The following is a 12624-nucleotide window of genomic DNA, read 5'->3' on the forward strand; positions in this document are numbered from 1 at the left end:
CAAAGTTTGGCTCCCACTTTAATGTTCAGATATAAATGTATACAGAGGCTATGTAGATTATGTCCAACTATGAAACACGGATGATTTTATTCAGGATTTGGGCAAATGAATAAAAGCAACTTTATTTGTGGGTTCGGTGACGATATCGATCAGATTCGTGAGATGATTCGTATTTAGGTAATTCGGATGGTAGCGCTGGTGGTGGTAGGGTATAAAAGAAATCATGCTGTAATGCATCGAATGCTGAGATTCGTTTTTTTGGATCGAGCGTCAGTAATTTGTCAATTAAATCTGCACCCTGTGAATCGAATGACAAGAATTCTTCTTTTACTATGCGTGGATTGTCGTCGAAATGGACTTTGGATGCATCAGGCAGATCTTTGTAACCTGGCATTGACTCTTCGGTGGGAGAGCCGCAAAGTCTGAAAATTTTTTTGAGTTGATCAAGATCGTCGCTACCCTGGAATATGGGCCTTCCTTTGATAAGTTCGCCAAATATGCATCCAATGCCCCAAATGTCGATCGCTGTCGAGTATCTCAATTCGCCTAGAAGCAGTTCTGGTGGCCGGTACCATCTAGTGACTACGTTGTGGGTATACTCTCGGTTTTCTTCCTCGACGCCGCGTGCAAGTCCAAAGTCGGCGATTTGTAATATGCCCTCGTTGTTGATAAGTAGGTTCGCAGCTGAAAACAACAGTAAGTACGCCTGTAGAGTCGCTAACACTATCTTTTCAGAATTATTACCTTTGATATCACGATGCATGATCTTGTTCTACATATGTTGTGAGTTATATTGTAACTTAAACGTCCACATCTCCGTGTAAAACTTACATGATGCAAATAGGCAGTGCCTTCCAACAGTTGCTGCATGTATGTCTTAATCTGTGGCAGGGACAGTTTTACGGATGGGTTATCAAGAAGGCCTGCAAGATCGTGGTCCATGTATGGAAAAACCATGTAAACAGCTTGGCGCTTGACCTGGCCATTTTCAACGACTTTTTCTACTGCAAGGTCGATTAATGGCACGATGTTTCTGTGGTTAAGCTGTTTGAGTATCTTGATTTCACGGATAGCGGTTATTGGCATCTAAACATTGCGGTTTAGAAAGTATTCTAACACACAATAACAACTCATTGCTACAAGTCTATTCACGTACGCCCTCTTTCTCATTTGGCATAAAGATGCGCTTCAGCGCAACTACTCGTCCGTCCTTCTTGCTTACACCTTGGTGTACTTCTCTGTTGACAACGAACGTGTGAAATGAATCCTCCTGTGCATCGGTTTCAAGTGTACGCTTCATACCCAAATGTTCCTTCGCCAAGTTTCTGTTGCAGTTGATAATCAGTGATCTTTGATGATCCCAGGTATCTTCGTGGAGTTAAAATTCTGCGCTGTGGGGTACTTGGTGTTCGTACTCGGTAAGGCGAGGCATTGTAGCCAGGTGAGGTCGGTGAAGTATTAGGGCTGCTGCTGGTAGTGTTGGTCTCAAAGGAGCCATCCAGCGAGATCTTCTGTCTAGTGTTTCGTTCGCTGCCGCTGCTGTTAGAGTCGTCTGTGTATTCTGTCAATGAGCGCTTCATGGCTGCAAAAGTGTACTATGTGCGCTGCAGCAGAGGTGGTCTGACAGAAGAGATGCTGCGGGAGAGCTTGGACTTTCCAAATGCGTTCTCGGCAATTTCCAATCCCCGCGCCCATTATACACCCAAAATCACACATAGTGAACTAATTTTCTTTCCGCGTTTAATAAAAAGGATAATGTAAAGCAAAAAATAGGAATGAATTGAATGAATGGTACATAATCAATGGTATTGTGAGGAAATATAGAGATAGGGAATGAATGATGGGGTTACAAGTCGTAATGCGGTCCATAGGGTAGCAAACGAGACCAGAAACTCGGCTCCTCGGATTCATTAGAAGATTCAGGATCGCCTTGCTCTCGGGTATTCTCTTCATCTGATGCCGAGGATTTCCGTCCAAAGAGTAATGACCAAAAGCCACGATTTTGTGTTCCATCTCCTTGGTTTTCGTGAGTATTGTCCTGGTCCTTTGTTGGCTCTGTCTGGTCGATTGATGATGATTCCTTTTCGATCAGCGTAGGAGCAGGATGAATATCAAGGTCTTCAACGTTTACAGGATCCAGCTGCATTTCAGGATGCAAGTCTTCTCCGTGGACTAGTTTGCGCTCCGAGCTCTCATTGTAAAAGTCGATTATCATCTCCTCGCCATCGACGTCGTCTCCGCTTTCGTTGTCGTGGATGTTTTCATCTTCCTGCTCCTTACTATCCTGTCGGTCAAACCTGATTTCAGGTACAACAACGTGCTTGCTGAGATCCAGCTCTGAGCTTTCTTGCTCGAGACGGAGTGCTAGTTTCTCTGCAAGCGAGCTGCTCTTTTTGTTGTGCGTTGTGAGTCGACTTTTTGGAGAATCAGAACGCAGACCCTTTGATGTGCCGATAGTAATAGGTGTTGCATTGCGGGAAGGAGAATCCATAAAGGCAATTGCGAACGTCTCGTCTTCTTCAATAATTCCAAGTTCTGCAGCATCTGACGCAGGTATCGAACTAGATGTGCTCGAAGCTGGCCGGCGTAGCTTGCGACGTTTATGTCTGCCATGGGTGTTGGGCGAATACGACAATGGGCTATTCTCACCAAAAGGGCTGGATGCCTCGACAGCAACGTTTTCCACTTCTTCTGCGTGGCGCGTGTGATCCAACGATGGAACTGCATATTCTCCATCCTTTTCTCTCCCTTCTTCCTGGTAAGTTTCATCGACTTCGGAATCTACTTCGGCTGTGTAGGAATCATCTTCTGTATCTTCATCAGCGTCGCTATCGCCATTGTCTTCCTCTGCTGTGTCTTCGTTGTCACTCTTCAAATCATTATCATCTGACGATTCTTCGTAAATGGCGTCCGTTGTTGCTTTGGTTTCGACTGCCGTCTGCTTCTTCTCAAGTCTGCTTGAACGTCTAGGTTTGGAAGGATCAATGTCGTCCTGCTGTATATCATCAATGTCACTATCTACACGCTCGATAAGTGCTTTCTTTGGCAGAGCCAGCGTGGATTCAACAACAACTACGTACCTTCAGAAAACGAGTCTGCCTTGACAGTCGCCTTTGCCTTCATAGACCGCTTTCTCTTTTTGCCTGCAGTCGCAGTAGCCATAGATCGTCGCGCGGGGTCAAGCAGGGATCTGCCTTTAGCTCGCTGCAATAACGGGCGACTTGAATTACGAGAAACAACTCTCTCCTTCGCCATGCCGATGCAACTGGTGAAGATGGTCAGGGAGAGAGAAAGTACACTCTTTTCTTGGTTTGTGGCACACCACCTCGTCTGCTGGTTCAGGTCCCGCGTATATGTCTAATTCAGTTTATCACGTCATCTTTAAAAGAGCTGCTCTTCCCCGTCGTCCTGGCATATGACAGGATCTCGGCATGATATATTTCGTAGAGTATCGTCGCGGCGGAACCCGTAGGTTCTGCATTCTACGGTGTTATTGAAAACCAGGTCGTTTAAGCACTGCATAAACGCAGTCTTCTAGCTTTATAGATCAATCTATCGCAGTATTTTAATAACATATAGATTTAAAGCTGATTAATGATACTATTATACGTTGGATGAAATCAGTGTAGCGAATGTTATACGATATAGTATGTAACGATTGCAGCAAGTGAAAGGATTTGCTGGACACCAAGCGTGTCAAAAGCGCGCGCTCCCCGAACCAGCGCCAACGCGCTGTCAAACTTTCTTTCCGTCTTATCTCGTCTCGCAGTTTTCCCTTACATACTTTATGGCCCAACCGACACTCTTCTCGTTCTTCAAGAAGAAACAGGATACCAGCGAAGGAGCTGCTCCTGCTCCCAGGCAGCAGCAGCAGCAGCAGCCGTCGCAGCAGGCTACGCAGAAAAAGACTGAGAAGACACAGCAAGATCCAAAATCTCGATCGGGCTCCTTGACAGAGTCCTTGGCCGTACGAGAAGCCAAGAAAATTAGCGAGAACAATATGCAAATAGATCAAGAAGAAGACGAGCCTCTTGTCACTTCACAGCGTGTGAGTGGAATGGCTGATTGAACCAAAACCGATCACTCACAACGAACGAACGTCTTATAGGGACGACAAAGGAAGAGAATTTCATACTTGGAGTCAGACAATGATAGCGAGGACGATATGCCTAGAAGCCCATCAGATCCTCGTATGTAAACTTCTCAGTGTCTCACTCTGTTACTTTACTTATTACGTTGCTGATTAGGTCGTCCCAGTGAACCTCGAAAGCGACGACTTGTGCGAAAGATAGACTCGGACGATGATGAGGATGGAGAGTATATCCCTCCTGCCAAAGTAGATGAAGATGAAGAAATGCATGTACTAGGTAATGATAAAGAACACGTTTCTCGATGGAAGAAAAGAAGTCCAACGATTTGGCATACTAGACGCGGTCTCCGAGGATGACATGGATTTAGGTTCTCCACAAACAAACAGAAATGTACCCAACTCTCCTCTAAAGATGACGCCGTTGCAGGAACGTTTCAAGGTATGGACTATCTTTTGATTATGTTGTGAGTTGACGTTTCGGTATTTATACAGTCATACAGCAATTCAGCGTTCAATCGCCTCCACGCAAACCAGCACCAAGCTTGACATTGACTACACGCGATGAACAACGCAGAGTAAGTTGTCGCAAAGTAAAAGTAACGTCTCAGTTGATGCTGATCCAAGGCTAGGAACGCAACCAAAAATTCAAAGAGAAGAACGAGATACGATATTCTTGGCTGACAGATATCAGAGACGAGAATGGAAACCGAATAGGTAGAAATAGCAATTCCTAGTTTCACAATTGAGATAATCTAATCGATTGACTGCTAGGTACTCCGGAGTATGATCCTCGCACACTCTATATACCAAAGTCTGCATGGTCAAGCTTCACCGCCTTTGAGCACCAATTTTGGACTGTAAAGTCCAAATACTGGGATACGGCAAGTAACAGTGCATCGTAGAAAGGAGCGATCTATTCTGACATACATTAATATAGGTTGTCTTTTTCAAAAAAGGAAAATTCTACGGTGCGGATAATAATGCTAGAGAGGAATTTGATACGGTTCTAATATGAAATATCCGCAGAATTGTATGAGAAGGACGCCGATATCGGCCATCAAGAATTTGACCTTAAGATGACTGATCGTGTTAACATGCGGATGGTGGGTGTGCCGGAGTCCACATTTGACTACTGGGCGGCCCAGTTCATTGCCAAAGGGTAAATATCAACGCAGTATCCTATACGATTGTTCTAACTCGAGTCGCTCTGCAGACACAAAGTTGTTCGTGTGGATCAAATGGAAAATGCTATCGGAAAGAGTATGCGCGAGCGAAACGAGAGTACCAAAGCTGACAAGGTCATCCGGAGAGAAGTTACAGCTGTGTACACAGCTGGAACGTTAGTCGATGCTGGCTTGCTGACTAGCGACATGAGTACATACTGCATGTCCATCAAGGTATATATACATTGCTGCAATCATATCGATATTTGCTGACTCGATTTTTGTTTCTCGCATCCTGAATTCAGGAACATTGCCCTACTGAGGCCTCTGCTCCTCAATTTGGTATATGCTTTACGGATACAGCAACCTCGGAATTCAACCTTGTATACTTTGAAGATGATAAAAACCGCACAAAGTTCGAGACGCTTATTCTACAAATCAGACCACGAGAACTTGTTGTGGAAAAGGTATGCAAGGCTATCTTTCAGCTTCATAAGATTGCTAATCACTCTTCATTTGCTAAAGGGACGTCTAAGTCAAAAATCGATGCGTATTCTAAAAAATTGCCTCAATGATCCACTCTGGAACCACATGGTGCCTGACGTCGAGTACTGGGATCACCAGAGAACTGAAGACGAGATCAAGATTAATGACTATTTTGGTGAAGACTCGTCAAATCTAGGTATAAAGATGCATACAGTGAATTGTCTTCTACGACAAATGGTTACTAACGTGATCTCACAGCTGCTTGGCCAGAGGCTTTGCGTGCTTCAGCAGATAACAAGCTGCTAATGTCAGCTTTGGGTGGCCTCATCTCCTATCTTCGCAAGGTAAATTCAAGAATGCATACGGATGCAAGGCCAAACATTTTAACATGATTTCTAGTTGAAACTTGACAAGGAGCTGTTGTCTGCTGGAAACATTCATTTTTACGATCCTATCCGCAACACGACTTCTTTGGTGCTCGATGGACAGACTTTGGCGAACCTGGAAATCTTTCAAAACTCATACAATGGAACTGGCGCCGGTACCCTTTTTGAGCTTTTAAACCACTGCGTAACGCCGTTCGGCAAACGCTTGTTCAGGCAATGGCTGTGTCATCCGCTTAGAGAGGCGTCCGAGATCGATATGCGTCTCGATGCAGTGGAGAATCTCATGGAAAACTTTGAGCTCCATGATTTCTTGACCAAAGAGCTCGGCAAGGTGCCTGACTTGGAAAGATTGATTTCTGCTATACACTCCAAGCGCTGCAAGGTCAAGGAATTTCTCTTGACTCTGGAAGGATTCGAAAAAGTCAAGGTAAGCAAAGCGAAGAAAAAAACTCGATTGTTTTGAACACGCTGCCTTACCGTTTCAACAGAGCGTTCTGGATAAGCTTAGAGAGATCAAGGATACGCTTCGGTCCGATCTGCTAAAGATGCTTGTTGACAAATTTCCTGATATTGAGCCCCAGTTGGACTTTTTCGAGAATGCGTTCATCACGGCTGACGTGGAGATAGACTGTAAGTTGGAATGGAAGCTGCGATACATGGTAACTTGATTGCTTATATTGATTGATACAGACCAAAAGATGAGAACCATTATTCCTAAGGAGGGTGTCAACGAAAAATGGGATCAACTGAACCAGCAAATTGTGGATGCCGAGAAAGGCTTTGAGAAGCATTTAGCTCATCTCAAGAAAGAATTAAAGTAAGCACTCGATAGATATATATTTTTTGGGAGTCTACTCGCGCTAATCAATAAACGTGATCTAGATGCTCCCGCTTAGCGTACAAAGATCTAGGAAAAGAAATCTACCAGATAGAGGTTCCGAAAGAAATCCGTGTTCCTCGAGATTGGATTCAGCTCTCTACAACTTCGGTAAATTCTCTCTGTTTACTTTGCATTAACGAGCGTTCTAACCATACGCCTGGTTGCATGCAGAAAGTGAGCCGTTTCTGGGACTCTACTGTGAAGAAAATGGTGACAGAGTACAAGGAATTACTGGAGCACAAAAATGCAATGGTGAAATCGTTCACGAGCGATGTTTACAATGACTTTGATAAGCATTACAAAATGTGGCTATCTGCTGTGCAGAGTGTCGCAAAAATCGATGCGCTCATGAGTTTGGCAAAGGCATCCGCAAGTCTTGGTGGTATGCCCTTGATATATGCTCTGAAATGCAGTAGTTTAACCTACTCCTTTAGAACCCTCTTGTCGTCCACAATTCTCTAACCAGGAAGCAAGCATGATAAAACTAGAAGAACTTCGTCATCCATGTGTGGTTCCTGGGTATGTGTACGGAATAAGAGAAAAGGATGCTGCTTGTAAACTCACAAATGCTTACGACAAAGTGTTGCCACCGACTTTATACCCAATGATACCCATCTGGGCGGAGAGAATCCGAGCATCATGGTCCTCACAGGTCCCAACATGGGCGGTAAATCAACATTGCTTCGACAAACGTGTATTTCCATCATTATGGCGCAGCTTGGCTGCTACGTACCCGCACGATCGTGTACGCTTACTCCCTGCGACCGTATCTATACCAGAATTGGCGCCAATGATAACATCATGGCCGGTCAGTCCACGTTCATGGTCGAACTCCAAGAAACTTCAAAGATCTTACACGAGGCAACGCCGCGCTCGATGGTTATTTTGGATGAATTGGGCAGAGGCACATCAACGTATGACGGATACGCTATCGCATACGCTGTGCTGCATTATCTCGCGACACATGTTGGTTGCTTAGCCATGTTTTCGACACATTATCACACTCTATGTCGAGAATTTGAACGCAATCCAACCATTAGAAATATGCACATGTAAGCAGTGGGGATAGGAAAAAAACTCCTGATCAAGACGGAAAAACTCACATTCAATGGAAACTAGGGCTTATTATATGGACGAAGAAGAACACAATGTGACATTCCTTTACAAGCTCACCGATGGCATCTGCGAGAAGTCCTTTGGCATGAACGTTGCCAGGATGGCGGGTGTGCCAGGAGCTGTTGTTTCCAAGGCAGCGCGCGTTGCTGAGCAATTCGAGTCTGAACACCGCATCAAAGATACATCGTTCAATGCGATGGAGGTTGACCGTGACGAAACTAAAGTCAGTCCTGCTGTGGCGAGCGACCTGGCATACTTGCTGGCTCACGCCGGTGACGGACAAGGCGATGTAAACGCAGTGCGACGTATTCTCAAAGGATTCCAATATCTATCTACGACCAACTAAAATCCCCACGTCGTTTCTTCCTTGTAAAATTTTATAATTGTAATGCATAGCGTAACTAAATGTCATCGAAATCGGACATATGTGCATACGTATATAGAGTCTATGTATAACCATTCGCGCTCGTGGAGAAAAAATTTATATCTGCTTACTTCATCTTTCGTAATATGCTTAAGCTTATGTCAGGTGCAGGGTGCATGCGCAACGCTAGTAATGAACGCCGAGTGTGCATTATCGAAAATAAAGGCCACTGTAACACAAACCCTGTGCAGATCCAGAACAGAAAAATAGTTTTATCTGATGCTGTTTTACCGACCGCCTGGCACTGTACATTATTAAAAATGCAAGATCTAAGATTCAACAGTGGCGTCAGCAAAGTTAAACATACTATAAGTCATTGTCAGCTGTGAGTAGTTCAGCAAATGAGGTAGTCTGTCTCCAGGCCAAAAGTGTACCTCTTCGGATATACTGTGGCCGTCCACCGCGATGGACTTCTTACACTGCAATGTTTCCATAACTGTGCATCAGAGTTGCAGGACACTGCATATTGCCCTGCGTTCGCGCGAGTTTCTGGGACTTTTGCAAACTAGGTAAACAAACGTGCCGCAAGGATAGGCTGGGGAGGGGCTGCTGGTTCGGATGAAACCCGAGCGAGTTTGATATATCAGGGAGACAGACCCTTTTTGCAACGAAATAAGGAAATGGCTTTTATCTCGGATCGTAACTGGTAGTTCCTGATTAGGGATATCGAGAGAAAAAATAAGCTACCGCCGCAAGCACTTGTAAGAGGACCTTTTTAGTCACCGGCACCGAGAAACTAGTATTCTCTCAGAGAGAAACGCCACATCACGGATGTTGACTCCAAAAATATGTTCCGACAAGACCTATTGTTGACATGGCCGTCGGGGATCGGCATCAGGAAGGTAAAGATCACAAACAATAATAATAATTATATCTCTGTTAGCGATTCATCATCCCGCACCGTTAAGTTGCGCCTCAGTGGTACAGATGCGATCGATATTTTATATAACGTACACGACAGCAAGCTTCTTCAATTTTGGCGTTTGGCCCGAGAGCACCTACTAGTGCTACCGGAGCCTGTTTATCCTTTTGCCGGTGTTACATACAAACGATGAGCTCATCTTCTCATACCAAAAAGTCTGTCTGTGCGCGGGTGAATACGAAGTAGCAAATCTGTTCATGACCCAGTTGTTTATTATTTTTCTCTTTTTTGTTGCAACATTTGCCACAGAAATTACCTTATACGTCGTTGCACAGCAGCGGCAGTATTGAACAGAGTCGCGCCGCTGCTGTCGCTTGGTCTGAGGTAACGTCGCTCAGCAGCAGCAGCAGCACCCCAACGCCTAGCCTCGCTCCGTGTGGCCCCTTGCGAAAGTTTGCTATTAAGAATGTTGCTCGGCATGGATATCCCGCGACCAAGCTGTCGACCGGATTTGTAGTTGTTTATACTTGGACTGTGAGAATCATGTATGACGAATAATCAGTTTTGGCTCAGAAAACTCGGCGCCTTTTATGCGGACGTCAAGCGAGATTTGATAGATCAAATATCGCTTGCATATTAAGCCAAGCGGGAAGGTCGCTTTTCCACCAACGACTTTTTGGTACGACCACGAGCCAATTTTTTACTTGCCAATTTTTTCGACATCCTTTTGTTTCCCTTTATTTTTTTCTCCACTTCTTTTTCTCCTTTTTTTCCCTTACACTGATGTTCAAGAAACCAGATGCTCCTAGGCCATCTATATTTGCAGCCAAGGCATCTGAAGCTCAACGAAAAGGCCAGCAGCAGCAGAATAGTCGCCTGGCTTTCCTTAAACGGTTGACTCCGATACCGTCAGTCAGCAAAAGTTCCAAGCTTTCGGCGTCATCGTCGTCGTCGCTATCAGCAGCAAACAAAGAAAAACCACGAGCAATGTCGGTAGACTCATCCAACGTGCCGCCACGCACAGCAGGCACCCCTGGCCCAGGATTGAGTCGCATCAATTCTGTACGGCTGTCCTTGATAGCTTCGGTTTCTCGACGTCGTACCCGATCTTCGTCATCCGCCGCCCAGGAGGCTGCCGTCAAACGCCAAAAGGAAAATTCTGCACACCATCGCCGTGAAACTACCGTTGCACAAGAAGCCTTGCCACCTCATTCAACAACCCGCCACCAACAACGTTACGCGCTCGTCTGCAAAACTCCAGTGCAAACAGATGCACGCCTCCAGGATACCCCTTCTGATGCTCATGCAAAAAGCAAGAAGCGTACATCATTTTCCTTGGGGAACGAAGTCGACAGAAGCGATCGTATTGTGAGCTGTCGCACAGGTCAAGGAGGAGGAGTAAAGGGTGAATCCCTTTTGCTTCTTGCACAACCAAACACCAACGACGACTCTCCGCGTTTTCTCGCAGCACGTCGACGTCCGATGTCTCACTTTCTGGGCCTTGCAACGATAATCAGCACAAGTGACGATGAAGAAGAGTATAACGATGATGACGATGAAGCACGAGCGCGTGGCATCTACAGGCCTAGACCATGGCGCCAGAGCACAGATGTGCACCAGATCATCTCGAGAAGCAGACAGCGGACCGTATCCCTTGCAGGCAACAACAACAACAACAACAACAACAACAACTCGGATGAATCCAGCAGCTCATCCAGCAGCACGTTATCAACCAGTAATCATTCTTCATCTTCATCGATATACACTTTGAATCAGCAACACCAGCATCAGCAAGTTGGGCGCAAGCATGATCCTTGTTCGGTGATATTGGAGTCCACTGGTGAACCGATCCACAGTTTAGAACCGCGCATATGTAAGCCTGTCGGCATAAAAATGGACCAGGAAATAGACACGCGGATGCAGCAACAACAAACTTACCATCAGCAACGCTTGGTGTCGCCTTTTCCCCACTCCGTACCCGAAAGAAGCCTTTCAGCACTGTGCACCAGTGAAGTCATGTTCCGTCCCAAACGCCCAACGACGCGACCTGCGCGTGCGCGCACGATGATTGCAGCAAAGTTAGACGCACAGCAAAAGAAAGAAGCTAAAGCCATGAATATCTGGCGCAACACCGTCTCCCAGTTGATCATGCAAGATGACAATGGTGATCATCGACAAGTATCCAACGACAATAGCGACTGTGAACCTATACCCACATCACTTCATGTAAGCATACGTTTGCACGTCGGAGAAAAAAGTAACTAGTATATACTCAACGCATACGCCTACATTGCAGCTGGAACATATCTCTGCATCCTCACTAAGCAGCAACAAAAATGCAGCTCTTTGCAAATTTATCATACATGAACTCTATACCACCGAAAAGTCATACCATCAATTACTTACCTTGATACAAACTGTAAGCCTCCACTCAGTTATTGAATAGAAAATGTTTATTTACCATTGTTTGCAGCGTTACATGGAGCCTATGGTTGCTGCTGCGCAGGCAACAAATGCATTGGTCAAAGAAGGCGACATACCCGTTCTATTTCGACATTTACCGGAAATGATTGCACTCTCTGAAAAGCTGATACAATCCTTCGAGGACACATCCTCGCATCTGCGGCGGGACCTTCTGCCTGGTGATGTCGGCCATGTTTTCCGTGCGCTTGATCAGGAATTTGCCGTGTTTGTCAAATACGCCGTCCACTATCAAGCCAACATCAAGACAATCCGGAGAGCATGCACTAATGTCCTCTTTCTGAAAATTGAGCAGGTATAACATACATTGATGTGTGAATTAATCAATAGCCACAATCTTCTAACTCACAGAAATAGGAATCATTAACGCGCAGAGAAACGAACAGGATGGGGATATCAGATTATTTGATCGGTCCATTCCAGCGAGTCCCGCGTTACTGTCTGTTAATCAAAGGTAAATAGGATGGCAGTTCCAGCTCAATCTTGTATGCATGCAATAACGATTTTCTTGCAGATCTCATAAAACATTCAGGGAGATCGGGAGCGCAGTGTGCAGATTTGGATATTGCATTAAAAATGCTCACTGGATTAACTGTAGCCATGGACCATGTGCAAAAGAAGTCAGCGCGCTGAACATCCGACTACGTCATCATAACATTCGCCACTCACCATCCCTACCAGTTCATTTTTTTTCACTTAGTCACCGTCACTTGCAACTATCATTTTCCTACGACTT

The 12624-nt window shown here is 45.2% G+C and overlaps 4 protein-coding genes across 4 annotated transcripts; 2 read left to right on the forward strand and 2 right to left on the reverse strand.

Annotated features, from left to right (window-relative positions):
• Nucleotides 1–121: 121 nt before the first annotated feature.
• On the reverse strand, nucleotides 122–1580 carry VTP01DRAFT_3308 (uncharacterized protein; the record flags this gene model as incomplete). The annotated part of the gene is made up of 5 exons (XM_069381865.1): nucleotides 122–684; nucleotides 745–772; nucleotides 832–1086; nucleotides 1157–1238; nucleotides 1303–1580. The coding sequence occupies 5 exons, from the start codon at nucleotides 1578–1580 to the stop codon at nucleotides 122–124; spliced, it is 1206 nt and encodes a 401-aa protein (XP_069236466.1).
• A 266-nt stretch (nucleotides 1581–1846) lies between these two features.
• VTP01DRAFT_3309 (uncharacterized protein) lies at nucleotides 1847–3162 on the reverse strand (the record flags this gene model as incomplete). Its single annotated transcript, XM_069381866.1, has 2 exons — nucleotides 1847–3018; nucleotides 3081–3162. The coding sequence occupies 2 exons, from the start codon at nucleotides 3160–3162 to the stop codon at nucleotides 1847–1849; spliced, it is 1254 nt and encodes a 417-aa protein (XP_069236467.1).
• Nucleotides 3163–3787: 625 nt separating this feature from the next.
• Nucleotides 3788–8467, forward strand: VTP01DRAFT_3310 (uncharacterized protein; the record flags this gene model as incomplete). The annotated part of the gene is made up of 21 exons (XM_069381868.1): nucleotides 3788–4048; nucleotides 4109–4190; nucleotides 4248–4367; nucleotides 4429–4529; nucleotides 4591–4665; nucleotides 4720–4804; nucleotides 4862–4971; nucleotides 5028–5058; nucleotides 5117–5249; nucleotides 5304–5487; nucleotides 5559–5720; nucleotides 5779–5935; nucleotides 5998–6083; nucleotides 6139–6552; nucleotides 6614–6755; nucleotides 6816–6942; nucleotides 7008–7113; nucleotides 7177–7387; nucleotides 7440–7524; nucleotides 7587–8057; nucleotides 8125–8467. 21 exons carry the CDS (start codon nucleotides 3788–3790, stop codon nucleotides 8465–8467), a joined length of 3486 nt encoding a protein of 1161 aa, XP_069236468.1.
• Nucleotides 8468–10190: 1723 nt separating this feature from the next.
• On the forward strand, nucleotides 10191–12521 carry VTP01DRAFT_3311 (uncharacterized protein; the record flags this gene model as incomplete). Its single annotated transcript, XM_069381869.1, has 5 exons — nucleotides 10191–11633; nucleotides 11704–11826; nucleotides 11881–12183; nucleotides 12246–12342; nucleotides 12403–12521. 5 exons carry the CDS (start codon nucleotides 10191–10193, stop codon nucleotides 12519–12521), a joined length of 2085 nt encoding a protein of 694 aa, XP_069236469.1.
• Between the last annotated feature and the right edge of the window lie 103 nt (nucleotides 12522–12624).

The sequence above is a fragment of the Rhizomucor pusillus genome (genome assembly GCF_041956525.1).
Source record: "Rhizomucor pusillus strain CBS 183.67 unplaced genomic scaffold VTP01scaffold_16, whole genome shotgun sequence".
NCBI lineage: Eukaryota > Fungi > Mucoromycota > Mucoromycetes > Mucorales > Lichtheimiaceae > Rhizomucor > Rhizomucor pusillus.